Here is a 16,785-nt window from a genome sequence, read left to right on the forward strand (position 1 = left end):
ATTTTGGAGCCCATCCAAGATTAAATGCTCTGATGAGTGCTGACTAAAGTATAAGAAACAACTAGGCATCTTCACTTTTCCAGTTCTCCTGTGTTTATACAGCAAGCTTGTAATGTTTCTGTAAGAAGGATTCAAAGTAACACAGACAACTATTTGTGCCAAAAATTTTTTTTTAGTTCCTAGTATACAATGACCAGACTAGAAATCAGTTACTTTAACAATCTTGATAACAACAGTTAATTCCGAGTAAGAGCTTTTGCATTCTATTAGAGTTACTTTGCATCATAGTTGGGAATCTGTATAAATGATCAATATGCCTGTGTTAAAAATGAAATGCCAGAGTTCTTAAGTATAGCAGAAAACAGATTCCCTTTCATATGTTTGGTTTTGTGCTGACTGAGAATTCTCTGCTAGCTGTTAAGAATATTACTCTCCTAAATAACTAAAAAAGGCTCTGTATTCTGTGCATGTCAGATACTGAATGCTAGGCAGCTGGAGAACATATTTCAGCATGATTATCAGGAGGCACAGAAACAGTATTTTGTTGTCTTCTTATTAACAGATTCGACTACAGATACTGCCATTAAAATCTTGACATTTGTGGTTCTTGGTAGTAAAAGTTCTAGCAATAATTTCAGTTTTCCCCATCCTGGGCACAGGGGGATATATAAATGCAATATAGAAGGTTAAATAACACTGCTTGTAAATATCAAGGAATTACTGGGTCCATGATTACTCGAAAAAAAAGTATGCATTTTTACGAGACTCCCAAATACACTCTTGTGCAGTCTATATGCACATATTCCATTTCTACAGATATATTTGGAGATTTACTCTTTAATGCCTCCCTCCTCCCACAACATTTTGATAAGAATACCTTATTATTCCAAGAACATAGCATAACAGAGATATACTAGATGTGGTAAAATTCTTTTGGTAAATATAGAGAGGTTCTACTGTGACCGTGTCTGTATCCCTTCTGGCAGTGTGGTTATGATGTTAAAAACCATCTCTTCATATGTATGTTTACTTCTTAACATTCAGGCACTGAATAGCAAATAATATCTTGCATGTTATCATAAAAACATTTTTTGAGCTGAATTAATAGGAATTTTTGTATGTGTACAAAAACAGAACTTCACATTAACATATTAAAATTGGCATTTTTGGCTCTTGCTGTTGTTAAGTAGAACTGTGTGATAAATACACAATTCAATCTACTACATTGGAAATACATATTTTTCGTACCTTGTGGAAGCGGCACAACAGCAGGCAACAAGGTTAAATATTGGTGGGGGGAGTTTCTTTTTGAGATAACAGTATCTTTAGTAAAATAACTTGATGCTTTTATTGCGCAGAAAGTTCCAATTTCTCCTTAAAAACTTTGTCTGGGAGTTCAGGGTAAGCTATTTTCCAAAGAATATCAGCTACAACTCCCATAAGGTGTTTTTTTTTATTGTGGCATATACTTACTGTCCCCTAGATGTATGAACCAGCAGCGTGATTAACGTAGAGGTAGCTGGGCATATACAATTGAGAGCTAGCATAGCATATTTGAATTCCTCTTCACACACAACATGATCTGTAGAAACAAAAAGAAGATATAAATTGTTCTAAAAAAATACTTTCCATTGAAAAGAATTATCACTTCCTTTCCTTGTCTAGGAAAGTGGTGAAGACAGGGACAATCAAAATTTGCCTCCAGACATTCATCTTCCACTAGAACCCAGACAGCAGCTGTGTATGATTTGCCCAATCTACGCTCTCTCTCAGATTGCATAAGCAGAGTTACTTCTGCATCCGCTTCAGACTTTCTGTCCTGCGGCTACACATGGAGAGGATGCAACGGCTCTGTGATTCCCACTTCCACTATCTTGCTGCACTAGTTGAATGAGTAAGCCATGTCACATGTCTAGTTTCTATCTTTTGCGCCTTCTGCAGTTTTGCATAGAGACATCAAGCATTGCACAGATACAATTTTGTGTTCAGCAAGTAGCATACCCAGGATATCGCAATGCAGGAGTGCTGATCAATTAGATAGGCTGTACTGGTTTGCAGACTGGTTATTTGACAGCGGCTCTGGGAGTTTGCGCTGCACCTCCATATGTGATGTAGGTTTGACTGTTATCTCCCCAGGAACTGCTAACAGCTGCTACCTCCTTGAAATATAGGCCAGGGGGGTGGTTGCTTTTTCTTTTCCAGTTTTTTACAACTTTGCGTTCTTTTTACCCCAGTCCTTGTCTGGCTTTTGTAATCACAAAATGTGCATTGTTCTAAGAGTCCTTAGAAGAAAGTATGTCTGCATGTTAGTACTTGCTGTGATGGAACAGTACTATAGGCACACCTATTTTTTTCTGTCTTTTAATGGCATTTAGGGGAGGGGAAGTAAGAAGAGAAAGCAACAGAGACATTATATCTAGTCCTCTGTATTGGCTTATAGCTAAAACTGCCAAATCTTCTGCACATGCTTTCAGTATCACATCAATTATTATTTAACTTGGATAGGCAGTGCTTAAAATTCAGATCACAGTTAAGTGCTCTCCAGTGGTGGTGACAGCATGAAAATGAAATAGAAATTACTCTTTAATGTCATTCACATAATAGCTGTGACAGTATTAAAATAGATATAAGGAGGGATAAGCACAAAACTTATGACTTAAACTTGTCAGTGTAGAAATTCACAAGTCATAAAGGTTTTCTAAGGTCATGAAGGCATTTATTGCATGCTAGTAAGTATTTTTTCTTCTGAATTTACTGTTTGATTCAGTCTATGTTACTTTCAATAGGAGCAGCATTTGCTTCTGATGAGAAAGAATACTACAAGTAGTACAGCCTATTATCAAAACATAAGCTGTATGAAAATTGCTTAATAAAAGCAAGCAAATCATCTTCCCACCTAGGTCTGAGCTGTCTACATACCTCTACTTCTAGTTGCCCTAATGTATCATTAAAATCCATAGAACCACCTTACCTCTCTAAGCTACTTTCTAGACAGAACTTATACTGTAGCTATAAGCATGCCACTTACTGAACCGGCATACTTTATGCCTTCTCTATTCCTTTTTTTGAAATTTTTAGAGCCTTTTCAGTAACAGAATCACTGACTACCAGAAGGAGAAACTCATTCTCTCATTTTCTGAAGATCAAGGCATATTTAAATGTCATAGGAAAGGAATGAATTTAGTTATATAAAGACAACGTCAAATATAGAACAAAATGAGATTTTTCCTCTGCTAATTATATTTCAGTTGTAGCAATTAAAAATTTCCTGCAGAAAATATTTCAGACAGAAATGTGTTCTTTTAGTTGACGATGTGCCATGAATAAATCTATTTGAATTTTAAACTAGAGATTTTGAGACAGTAAGGCATAGTCTACTGCTTGGATGGAGTATCTGCATTCCGTTACCATTAGTCAGATGGCAAAGATTCATGAAAGCGAATACTGACTTCCTGACAGAGGAATGCAAACTCTCCATATTGTATAGGATTTTGCCAAATAACCTCCCCTTATTTTTTGTTTAGAATGTTGTTATATTATAGCTAATACTTTTGAAAATAGGGGCAAGAAAAAATACACAGGAAAATTATTTCATCTGTTATTTCAAATCTTGTACTTGGACAAAACTGTACATGCTGACCTAAATATATGTAAATGAAAATGGATATATCATGGATGGCACGATGCAAATGAAAAGTGTATCAGACATAAGTTCTCCATATGTTCTACATTCTCTGACATCTATGGTGGACTTTTTGGATATAATTTATGTTAAAGTACCATTTTAACAGGTAACATAGCACATAGCAAACAGAGATTGCTGTCCTACAATACTCATCTTCATCTCCTACGTGTAAGAGATTCACATTGTATTGTCCAGTTACATCAGGAGCCATGGAGCTGGGATTTGTAGGACTATTTCCACTCCTATCATAAACTTTGACTTTGTATGAGTTATTTATGCCCTCCATGATCTTTTATGCATCTGTAAAATGGGTATATGCAAATAATACCCTGCCTATTTCAGAACTATTTTGAAGTTTTTGAATTCTCAGAGGTGGTTTGACAACATCAGGTGAAAGATTCTTCAGTGATCCAATTATCATGATTAGAAATATCATAGCCATTTGAAAAATGAAGAGAGGTACTATGGGTTTTTCTTCTTGGCTGAAGTTCTTGTACTAGACACGGATCAGGTCAAAAATAACTTGTTTGTTTCTTTAATTATTTGACAGATTATAGTTTGCCTCTAATGTTACTGTGTTTTATATTTATGTTCAGGACTCTTATTGTGGAGATGCAGTGAAGGCTATACAGAATTTTATCTGATGCTCTCCCTTCTAAAGTGAGTAGGGAGGAAGCTCGGTGACAACTTTCCCACTCCTCAGGTGTGGGACATCAGTCAGGTCCTGTGACAGCAGGTTCTAGAATCAGCAAATTATTCCTTCAGTATGGCAGCAAGGCAGCAGAGGAAACTGCAGTTTATCTTGAAATGAGTATTAAATATGTCAAATCAGGTTACCAAACAAGTATTTTGACTGCATTTACACTAAAGAAATAATCCATTTAGTATTTTCCAGAAGCTGTATTTTCTGTTGAAAATATATTTTGACAAAAAACACGTTTCTAAGTCTGTCTCAAATAGATGTAGTAACGCAGTGTGGTGAGTTATGACTTCTGAATGTTCCTGAAGATAAATTAGTATTTTAAATATGTTTTAAGCCTGCAGCATCAGCCATGTGTTAAGAATGTCCCAGTCATGACACAACTATCCTGAGAAACCCTACTTTTGTCAATTTGATAAATTAACATGATCACTACCAGACCAGATAGAGAAAAATGCCCATTCATTACTTCTAGACCATTTTTATAGTTAATTGGATTGGTTACTCATCAGATGCATTCACTTTAAAATGCATCCATTTTGGTGAATCTGGACTATGTTCCTTTTCAATAAACTACTAAAGGCTTAATGTCAGACCACCAACCTGTGCTAATTCATCAGTGCATTCTGAATAAATACAGAACATCAAAATGTATCCCCAGTTCCTGGAATTGTGATTATACATGATTTCTGAATATTCAAGGTAAAGGCAATTAATTTATTTTCTAGCAAATACATAAAAGTTCTAAGCTCAACTCTGAAAACATGCATTTTTATTCCAGTCTCTGAATTGCATAAATATATTGCTCTGCTGTGGATAATCTTTGCTTTATTTCATGTTTGTGCTGAAATGCACGCATTAAGAGTACGTGGCCTTTTGTAGCCTTGTGTGTTTGAAGGAAAAGCAGGAAGATTAAGAAAAACACATGCAACTGCCAGTGAAGAAAAATGCAGTATTACTGAAAGAAAAACTGGACATGTCACCGCATTTGTATATTAGAAATTACTAAAGGAGTAACCAAAGCATTTCAGCTTCAGACATAAGACTGTTAACACAGGTGACAGGAATGTTTTCTTGCCCATCTGACAATTGTCATGTTAGAGTGACTATATATTTATAAGGCGTTTACACCTTGAACTTGCAAAGGAGTTTGCTGGGACAAACACTTACGCTGTGTGCTTTCCAGATTCCACTGAAGAATCATTTTCAAGCACAGAGAAATATTTCCACTATGTTAACTAACATAAGCATAAGTTACCTTTTTAAACAAAGTAGCTAAGCTCTGCTGTAAAAAGTAACAGAGAAAATAGAGGATGCAAAGGTGTGTGTCTGTCATCAGGTGAAAAGACAAGAAACCTGCCTTTCTGACAGGCCATACTACCCCGTGCAAAGTGTCTCCATTCTTTGCTCTGATGATAGGAATAAGTTGTTGTACTCTCATTAAGGAGAAGAAGAATGTAGAAGTCTTGTCTACCAAATGGGAATAAATTATAGCAAGCACTTGTCATATATATGATTACTGAAGCCTCTGGCAGAAAATCTCCAGGATGCTATTCCAGGGGAAAATGCAGTCAGGGTCTAAATTTCAGGGCTGTCTCATGCAATATAGGATGACTGGTCAACCTAATACAACCTGCTGAGAAACTGGGCTTCTAGTGATTTAAAAATTTTCCATGTAGTTAAAAGTTAAACTTTTTTACAAGGTCCTTCTGGAACTCTTTGGTTGTATTTTTTCTAAATTCAGAAACTTTCTGACAGTTATAGTCTCTAAACCTGTGTATAAAGCAAAAAAAAAAAAGAAAGAAATCCTATTACTGCTATTACTGAATATTTCAAGTCCACAATAATGCACAATATTGTTTTGTGAAACCTCCAGAAGGAAGGAGTCATTTTTTAAACGAATATTAAGTTTAAAAAAACTTTTGCATTAAGGTACTAACAAAGCAGTCCCAAATTGCTAAGTGCTTTTCGGATTACAAAGTGTTCCATGCGGTTATGACAAATTTTATTCGTAAGCACTCTGACAGGGCTATAGTCTGCAGCCCCCACTGCGTACAGATTTCAGAATGAAGAAGAGTGGAATGAGATTAATAACCAAAGTAGTCCTCTTGGGAAAACGTATGTAAACAAATGTTCTCGTGACTGTCAGTAGCCTAACCATTTGCAGTAGGTAAGCATCCAGCGGTGATATTTATACCATGTTCGTAACCTTGTGAATTTAAAACTGCATTAAAAGTTTCCTGTGTTTTATATGAATAAAATTAATCTTGAAGGAAGGCTTGTAATTCTCTGCTTTTAATGTTGTGCTGAGAGAGTGTGGAAATGGATGCAGTGATCCCTACGATCCATGTGAAAATATTCTGGGATGTGAGGTGCTATCTGAATATTTAGACTTATGCCACAGTACTATTAATGTTAGAGGGGGCTAACAAGGCACAGAATACAAAAGGTCTCTTTCAAGCCCCTGAAGAGCTACAGAACATAAATTAAGGCAGTAAGATACCAGATTGGTTAAGCTTAGTTGAATGAAATGTTGGAAAAAAAGAGGGGGTTTTGTTGTTGCTGTTTTGGTTTTTTTTTTAAAAAAGTCTGAAGTCTCAGTCTGAGACTTGGAACATATATGAAATATTGCCTCAGTTTTGCAAGTCTAGTTACATATAAGCTCCTACAGAGACAAGCCATTAAGAATAATGAAACTCTCCTAAAAATACAATTAGGAACAACATTAGCACAGTTACTGATAAAGAAAAGTGGCCATGGCTAGGGAGAAGAGATTATGTTTGTGCTGGGTGGTTTTAAGGGGAAGATGAAAAAGCACCATCATTCTTGTCACAGCAAGAGCCTTATTCCCTGTTGTGCCATCTCACAATTTGAGATTACACTTTTATAACTTCAGAACCGCTATTGATGCTTTCTTCCTTCTTTCCAACCTAGTGGTAATTCAGTAGCTTTTAAAATTACAGCTTTAACTGTTGCTCTGGAATTGTTCTGCACTGGAATTTACTTTTTCATCACATTCTGGGATGATGGAGTAGACTAATATTTTTCCATGGAGTTTTTTTTAATTTTGCATGACTCAGCAACCCTTTCTTCCTTAGAATATCCTTCCAGAAAACTGAATTTTCAAAATTACAGTTGAAAAGGAAAGCTTTGCCTATACTTCATACAGGTATCTTTCCAAAGATAGGCAAAATAAGTTCATTACAAAAGTATTGGTGTCATTTTGCACGTGCATATGTATGTATGTATATGCAGTTATATATATATATGTGTATGTGTGTGTTTATACATAGACAGAGACAGACCTACCTACGTACTGCAGAGAGACAGTCTGTCAAATTAAAGCTGCAATTGCTTCTTAAAAGAATAGATTTGTTTGGATTTCTTAACATTATTTGGCATTTTATGTCATAGTTTTGAACACGTGTTTTACTGAATACAGAATTAAGTTACATGCATCTTCCCAAAATATCTGGAAGTCATTAAAACAATGTTTTTTGTATTACTTAGAAAAAAAACCAGTCCCATGGGAAGACTTTTTTTCCCCCCCCAATTGTTTTTTGGGATAAAATTTGGCCTCTTCTGAGCAGATCTTCTCATATATCCCTTAGTAGTAGGCAGAAATGATTTAAAGACATGGATACATCAAGCTGGAAACCTACCTGGATTGATAATTAAGGAGTAACAACGTGTTATGTAGCAAATAATTCTACTGTGTTATGTAACATGAGAGTAATAATCCATAAAAGTATTTATAAATAAGACTTCAATGTAAAACATAGCATTTTACTATTGATAGGTTACGTACAGCCCATGTCATTTTACAATACTGCAATCTCAATCTGCTTCTAACCAGTAAACATGCCTATGGAATTTCACTTTGCTTGTGTGCATATGAAAAACTGCCAAATACTAACAGGTGGTTCAAATGGCTGAAATCTTAACTTACCTGCAAACTTGATGTGGAATTTATTCTCAGGTTTCAGTATCTGGACATACAAAGGACAATTTGGAGCAAAGTCTTTGACTGCCCATGCTCTTAAAATGGTTTGATGATCCTAGAATAAAGAGTATGAGACAACAATGAAACATAAATACCATGTTAAATTAGAGAAAGAACTTACCAGACCAGTTCCATTGAAGAAAACTCATTTTAAGCCTGTTTAACACCAGCTGTTGTGGATGTTACATGCAGATGTCCACATTGTATAAGTAACATTATGTATATTACAGGTATGTAAATACACCTAAATATACATATACACAGACAAGGCTGTGGTACTCTCAGTGTTCACCAACAACATCTCTCAGGCCTCTGCTTTGAGGCAGGCTTCAAGCAGGAGTAGAATGACCAGCAGTGGATTATTTTAAGACAGGGAGTGCTCCAGGGAACTCAACCTGTATAAGCACACAGAATCAGATGGGTGCAGGGAGAGCAGGCTAGTGTCCTTGCACAGCTGCTTTCCTGCCTTTGAAGCACTGTGCAGACTGGGGGAGGTCCTCAACAACAGCAGAAAAATTAATAGTTCCACCCATCTTCAAACAAAAGGATGAAGTGGGGAACTATAGTTCAGGCACATGAATGCTGCATCTCAGAGAGGATCCTTTTTGCAGTTTGAGTCCAAATCAGTTTTCCTCACACAGGGCACCAATTGTTGCTGCACAAGCAAAACCAGTAGGCTGCAACAAGGCTTTACCATTGGCCAGATTCTACCATCCAAGCTGTTTCTCCATCCTCCAGGGGCCAAACCACACTGCTCCTTCTGTCTGCTACATTGAGAGTTTTCCTTCTCCAAGCTTCTCTCTCCCCCAGAACCCAACCCCCCCACTACCCCCCAGTGCTATTTAACCACTTTGCAGGAACAAGCTACAGCTGCACATCATCCATGTCAATCAACCCACAGCCTTTGATCCTCTACAGATTCTCATTTCCACATTCAGGTATTACAGTCTGGATGAGTGGAAAACTACAGGGGTAAAACGCTGGTTAGATGATTGGAGTCTCAGGTCAGTGGTAAATGGCACTCTACCCAGAGACCTGGGGCCACTGGAGTGTCACAGGGATCTGTACTGGAACCTGTTCTATTAAACATCTTTATCTGTGAACTGGAGGAGGTGAAAGAGTGCGCACTCAGCAGGTTGGCAGACAATACCAGACTGAAGGGCACAGTCAAAACACTTTAGGGCATGAACCAAGGTAAGATGCAGGAATGGATTGGCAAGAACTACATGAAATTCAGCAAGGGCACAAGCAGAGTCCTGTCTCTGGGACTGGGTAACCTCCTGCACTGGCACAGGCTGGGGGCTGGCTGGCTAGGCAGCAGCTCTGCTGGAAAAACCTGGGGGTCCTGGCAGAGAGTGAGCCAAGCATGGGCTGGCAGTGTGCCCTGGAAGCAGAGGTGGCAGACAGCATCCTGGGCTGTTTTAACAGAAGCACCGTGAGGAGACAGAGGACACTGCTTATCCCCTTCTACTCAGTGCAAGTTAGACTGACTCCAGACACTGCAACCAGTTTGCAGGCCCCCAGCACAACTGGAGCGAGTTCAACAGAGGGTCACCAAGATGGTCAGGGGCGGCAGCAGAGGCCCTGTGAGGACAGGCTGAGGGAATGGAGCTTGTTCAGCCTGCAGAAGAGATGGCTTCAGGGGGACCTAACACCAACCCCCACTATCTACGGGATGGTTACTGAGCAGATGGAGCCAGGTCCTGCGCAGTGATGCATGGTTGGAAGACAAGAGACAGTGGATGTTAGGTTGAAAAGAGAGATTCAGGGTGGATATAAGAAACCTCTTCTCCACGAAGACAGGCAGTGGAACAGGTGGTGCAGAAAGTCTCTGCTGTCTCCACCCTTGGACACTTTCACACCAGCCTAGATAAAGCCCTGAGCAATGTGGTCTATGTCCATAACTGACTCCTGTCAGACTAGAGACCTCCTGAGCTTCCTTCCAACCTCCATTACTACCCTACGATTCTAGTATAATATATTTCATTTATTGGAATGCAGAAGAGAGGGTTTGTTTCCAGAAATCATCTACTAATATTTTTTCCCTCTCCTATCTTTCTGAAAATGTTGGGGATCTTATAATTTGGAAGGGGTAGCATTTGGCCGTGGAAGAATTGTGTGAAAACTTAGATGGTAGTGATGAGTCATGTCAAATTATTCAAGAATGATGTATTAGACATGGCCTTCCAAGGAGACTCAGAATTTAAATAACATTAAATGAGGACATCAGGAATTAAGAGTTTAAAAATGTGGATGATTCTAAAAAGTATCAGCTCAGTTAAAAACAGTTTGACATATTTGTGCAACTAGAACATTCGCATAACTGATGTCAGAATTCAGCCAGCTACTGACCAAAGGATTCCAAGAGATTTCCCAGCCTGTTAGTTTTGGTACCTGTTACCACATGTTGAGAGTGCGTTAACCACAGGATGAATACTGCTATCCCATAAATTATGGGTAATACATTCTGTGGGAAAACCACCTTGATGGGGAAATTAGAGAAAAATAGAAAAATACTAATAGAAGCATAGTATTACAGAAAGCTTTTTAGGGTAAAATGCAGCAATCGCCTTTCAGACGGTTGGCATGCATGAAATCTCCATCACCACAGTCCCCTAAAGCCACACCACCTGCTATCCTAGAGCAGCAGTGCGGGGTGGAGCGCAGTGGAGACACCATGGCCAGGATCTGCTCTACTCCCTGCAGGACCCGGAATGCAATGGTACCGTACAGCCGATAAGCTGCATAGTGGCTGCAAATATAGATGCTTGTTGCTGGGCCAGCAACTGTGGTGAAGACCAAGCAAAAGCCTCATTACCTGCGAAAGAAGGTTGGGAATTAGGCCCCCTCAGCACTTCAAAGCTTTCTGATGAGGACGTGCTAACTGCTAAAAGAAAACGAACTGCTGAAGAGATAAAACTCAAGGATGCTAGGGTAAAATAATTGTGGTAGTGGGAGATCGCGACCTCCTGCTTGAATGGTTCCCCCGAAGAAAGTGAATCCCCCGCTCGGGGAGCATGCGCAGTAAATTTAAAATGAACTGTTTCTTTAAATGAAAGTGAGAGAACTTTACACCAAGCATAATAAAGGAATGTATGACTAGAGTCACTCAAGCTCCACCTGAGAGTAAAGAGAAGTATAAAAAGTGAATGAATGAGGGGACAAGTGGGGAAGACACCACCAAGGGAAGACACCACCGAGACAGACTCCTGGGACCAGCCGACAGGCTGAGCCTTGCTTCTCCCCCCCTTGGGACACCTTGCATGAGACTGAAACTAAGTGCTTCTTTGGGAGACTTAGAAATATCTCTCGAGAGTTACTTTTCAATATTTGTAGCCAGGTTGTATTGTTGTAACTTTTCCACATGTTATAACATTTTATTTGCACGTGCCTTTTTGCAAACAGTCGCTATCACTGGCAATCCAAGAACCTGTCTATCTGTTGCACTCATAAAACTGCCCTGTTAAGTAGCTGGTCATCGCAGCTCCTAATTGAGCGCGACCATCCCCTAGAGTGTGGCCGTGCTAGCTCATGAGCACGGCTGGGCTGGCAGTGCAGACCCCTGGCACTTTAATATACATATTAAGCGCGACTGGACTGATAGTGGTAAATTGGACATCACCTAGAATTTAACCCTAGCTGCACCCAACCTCCCACCTCGGTGAGGAGAGCTGGAAGGCGGGTGTGTGTGTGTGGGTGTGTGTGTATTTCCCACTAAATTACTCCATCCCCTTTAAGGCAACACAATCATATATTGAATTTCATGAAATATGGTTAATTTCAGTGTATCCAGCCATCAGTTTTTATTTCAGAACTGGAAAGGAATATTTGAGAGCCACATGTAGGAAGCAATACTTGGGTTGAAATATCTTGCCTAGTCATTAAATTGGTGGTATTAAAAGATAAAATATAAAGTATGATTCATTATGTTTTCAGCATCAGCAGTAAGAAAAGCTTTCATGCTGATGAACACAAGGGAAAATATCTGCCTGGAACAGAGCATAATTGACACTTTCAAACCATAATATTTTAATGTCTACTGAGATGTTAGCAAGTACTTTTTCTATTAGAAATACTAGAATGGAGTCATAAGGGGAAGACCTTTTGAGGACGATAAAAACCACTATTTCACATCTTTCTTATTAAGAGTTTCATAGATGTAGGATTGCTGTGCCCATTCAGGAGATTTCAGAGCTTGGATGTACCCTGCTATGAGCTTTCCTTCCATGCAGGCACTTTTTCCTCACTTTTTCTATAGCATACAGCAACTTATCCTCTTTAGGATCTGTAGGGGGGGGGTTGTATTTAGGGGTTTTCTTTGCTGTTTTGTTTTAAGGGAATGAAATGCCAACACACCTTAGGAGTAGCAAATGGCTGGGTAATGGGATAGATGGCAGTTGTATAGATATACTATAGAAGGAGTAGGAGTAGATTTGGGACAGATTTGAAAAACCTGTATTGTTGAAGATGTTACCTAATCTTTTTATGCAAAAGGTGTCAGGGAAACACATTAAGAGTCACTTGCAGTGCTGGTATGGCTTCAACTGCACAGTTTGACATTACTGGTTTCTTCCCTTCCTTTCCACAGCAATCATTCACAGACCACATTGGCTTGCAAAAGTGGTGAGAAAAGGCTGTTTCCTGTATGCCGCATGCATAGAAATATAGTTTATATTCAATGAAACTCAGGTAAACTACTTTTTTCATTCTTCAGTATTACATATATGAGCTAAGATTAAATTCACTGTGATAAACCACAACTGTACCAGTAAATACTATTCTGGCTGTACATTTCAGACTGTTTACTCTTCCTTATTTAATCTTGATATTAAGATATTTTCTTTGATTTTTTAAAATATTATTTGGTCCAAAAAGCGTGGTTTTGTCAGACGGTGCAAGAATTGTTAAAAAAAAGAATGAAAAGCGCTTATTAAAATTATTCCAATGGCACCATTAAGAAAAGTAAACAAACCTAGACCCACAGAAGTGAGTGTTGTAAAACTAAAAGAATGAATCTCAACATGAAATGTTATTAAATAATTGTATAGGAAAGGGAAAGACTCCTTAATATTGAAATCTCTTGATGATCAGTTGGCACATTTGCAGTTTTAACAATATGTATTGCTTTCCATTTGCTATCTCTTTTTTGAAGAAGCAGTCTACAAATATGCAATATGTATAAAATGGATACTTAAATTCCTATACAGCTTCATAAGATCAACTCAGTGTGTCTGTACTGTTAACATAATAACCCTGCCTTATTGTTTCATTTCCTCTCTTTTCACTTCGTATATGCATGTGTTTGTATACAAAATCTGGTTATTTGGGTTTTCATGGGTTTTTTCGTTCAGTTACCTTCCCAAATTCCCCTCTGGAGATGCATTCCAGGGGTAGAAATGAAAATTCAGGCAGGCACTTCAAATGATTTCTTGGAATCGGTGTCTTCGTATAGTATGGGCGGTTGTCTTAGTTTCTATCCACATTACAAAATATATGCTTCTTTGGGAGATGGGGGGAAATATGCATTCTCTTCTGTGTGCTCTCCAAGCAATGAATTGAAGTCAGTGATCAAAAATTACCACTGATATGGATGGTGATTAATATAGAGGTGATATTTAAGTTCATGTCTCAAAAGCTGTAATTTTTAAAGTGGGTATAAGGAATTTAAATCATCAGAACTCAAAGCAAGGCCTTGATTTAATATATACTTTTAAATAGTTTGTTAATTTTTTCTTGCCACACACAACTTGATAAATTAGTTACATCTTCCTATGCAATGCATCCGTCTTGTGATGCTATTAATGGCAATGTAACTTAGATTACAAGTATAATAGCGTCATGCAATTTAATTAACAGAAGGGGGGGAAAAACTGAACTCGGCCATCTCCAAATTTTCAGAAAGCATCAGAACAAAGCTGTCAGCAGTAGAAGTGGTCTGACATATTACCTATTAATGAGTTACAGGATAATTCAAAAGAGACTTCTCTTCCCACACCTACTTGGGTTAAAACAGCAGATGCACTGTTTTCAAGCACCTTAGTTTTGTGGAGCAGTTTTGATGTAGGCAGTGCACTGAAGTTATTGGCTAACTTCGTGGTGTGGCACAGACTGCTGTTCTATACCCATCAATCAAAATAACAAATAATCAAAATAATAAAAAAACCCAAATTTTTAAAAAAAAACCCGCAACAGCAAAACCAAACCAAGTTGTCATCCAGAATTAATTACAATTTGAACTGTCTTTAAGAGCTGCCTCCTCCAGAAGTGAAACAGATGTCTGCCCTGCTTACTGTAGCAGATGAGCAGTTTACACTTTGGTCTAAGAAGTCAAAATGGCATTTGATAGAATAAAATCTGGCAGAGCTCTGTCTTGCAAGAGAAGAGAAAGTTTCCGGTAGGAGACTTTGGAAAGCTGACAAATTCTTGGTTAGACTGCTTAAGTTCCTACGCCTCCAAATGAAAAAGGAAGCAACTGACAATTTTCACAAAGTAACTGCATGTCACCTGTTACTGTACTTTTCCTCTGAGCTACAGCTGAGACCCATGGGTCAGAAGCCACAGATTTTGGCACCAAAACTAATGAAACAGCAAGCAATGATTAGCCAGCGGTATTCATGGCAAATGACTAGATCTGCTGAGGACTGGAGCTTGGGAGATAAAAACCCTCACAGACTTCAAAAAATCGTAAGTAACAACAGCTGTTCTGGTCAGGAATCTCCTCAATGCATCTGTTAAATCCTGTTTTGACAGCTGTCAGACACAGGAGAGGATCCAAGGCACTCCTAATGGTTTGTCAGCCTCTCAAGCACAGCGGGGTGAAAAATGAGTTGGTAGTTATAAAGACTGACACTGGGCTAACTGAACTTTCTTCAGCTCAGCGACAAACTGTAACCTTATGTTGTACCTTACAGAGGTTCTTAGTAGTGACTAGAGCTGGAACAGTGTAGGAAATTAAATCCATTTCATTTCAAAGCTCTAGGGGGCACTAAAATAATTTAAAAAAAAAAACAAAAAACAACAAAACAACAAACAGTTGTCCTGTTTTCAACTTGCAGTATAAAATTGCATTCCCTGTGCAAAGGAAATCTGAACAGCAAGAGAAATAGGGAGAGAGATGACATCTTGTTTAAAAACTTAAGATGACAGTGACTGTCACAGTATCACCGCTACAGTTGAGATACTGGGTCATTATGACTAGCCAGCCAGTCCCCCAACAGGGCATTCTGTCTCAAGGAAAGTAACAGCATTGTGTCTGTGTGCTCCATATACAGTGATAAATGAGATTTGATAACAGTCCGTACTGGATGCTGAAATGTGCCAGGTACGGTCTCCTGGGGCACACTGTCCCTGAGGGCACAAAGGCTGCCTGGAGAGAGCTGTAGCTGGCCACGACTCGGAGCCCAAAACCAGCCAGTGCTGGCCAGAATGGATGAAAGCTCCACACAGAGTCCACTGCGTGTGTGCCCTGTAGCAGGGTTCAGCAGAGCTGAAAAAGTCCGTCCTTTGCATAAATTCTGGAGAGGTTACTAGCAGAGATGAACAGCTTACCTCAAAATGAATCCTGTGTTGGTGCAGCTGTCCTTAAAGCTGCTTAAACCTACCGAGTGCAATGTAAATCACGTGCTCTGCTTGTATGGCATTTCTCATTTCTAACCATTTCACAACTGTCAAGTATATTTTGTGAAATGAGATGTTGTAGCTGATTTATTCTGAATTTCATGGCTAATTTAGGCAAGGCAGCTTGTCTTTTTGATATTTTTCAGTCTCACAGAAGTTACCAGTATTTTCCCAGGTATTTGCAAGAACTGTTGCTTGTTCTTAAACACACTAGCACCTCTGTCACTTCCAAATAGTACACTTGCCTTACTTGACCACTCCAGGATTACTTGTTGCCAATTCAGTGGCTTTTGCTAGTGTGTTTTCAGGAGCCTGTGGCTGATTAATCAAATTCAGATCTCTTCATTCATTAACTTTTAATACTATAGTAGGACCACACATTCATTTGTCAGGGAGTTCAGTGGCTTTCTGCAAGTGATGGGTAAGTACAGGGTCTTTAGCTTTGAATAAAATACATTTCTTCATCACGCTGATAGCCTACACAATTTAAGCTATTTTTGATAAAATTTGCTTCTGGCAACTCATTTGCCTAGCAAGGACACAATCCCTTCTTCTTGCTAGCTGCAGCTTATGTTGCTTTTTTTGTTCTCCTTCTCTGATAAGCTATATCTGTAGGTATGGAAACAACTAAGTTTTGACGGCAGATGAAGAAATTATAGCAACTGATAGAGAATATATTAAGAAATACTACATATATAATGCAAAGCCCTTGTTTCTCATGTTTTACTTTATTTCTAACATTTAGAAAAGTAATTGCTGTGTCTTATAATGTAGGAGCAA

The 16,785-nt window shown here is 38.6% G+C and overlaps 1 protein-coding gene and 1 long non-coding RNA gene across 10 annotated transcripts in view; one reads left to right on the forward strand and one right to left on the reverse strand.

Moving 5' to 3' along the window:
- Positions 1–16,785, reverse strand: part of KCNT2 (potassium sodium-activated channel subfamily T member 2) — a 151,207-nt gene that overhangs the window by 50,288 nt on the left and 84,134 nt on the right. For all 7 annotated transcript variants that reach the window (XM_055815040.1, XM_055815039.1, XM_055815037.1 and 4 more), the window contains 2 exons: positions 8,335–8,443; positions 1,474–1,582 (listed from right to left, as the gene is read on the reverse strand). In XM_055815040.1, the coding sequence (XP_055671015.1) occupies positions 1,474–1,582; positions 8,335–8,443 (218 nt within the window). The remainder of the gene's footprint in view (positions 1–1,473; positions 1,583–8,334; positions 8,444–16,785) is intronic.
- LOC114012122 (uncharacterized) overlaps positions 1–16,785 on the forward strand; it is a 52,224-nt gene that overhangs the window by 25,630 nt on the left and 9,809 nt on the right. For all 3 annotated transcript variants that reach the window (XR_003554402.2, XR_008748968.1, XR_003554400.2), the window contains exons 3-4: positions 12,977–13,077; positions 14,923–15,072. This is a non-coding gene — a long non-coding RNA (uncharacterized LOC114012122). The remainder of the gene's footprint in view (positions 1–12,976; positions 13,078–14,922; positions 15,073–16,785) is intronic.

Source organism: Falco peregrinus, chromosome 10 (assembly GCF_023634155.1).
Source record: "Falco peregrinus isolate bFalPer1 chromosome 10, bFalPer1.pri, whole genome shotgun sequence".
NCBI lineage: Eukaryota > Metazoa > Chordata > Aves > Falconiformes > Falconidae > Falco > Falco peregrinus.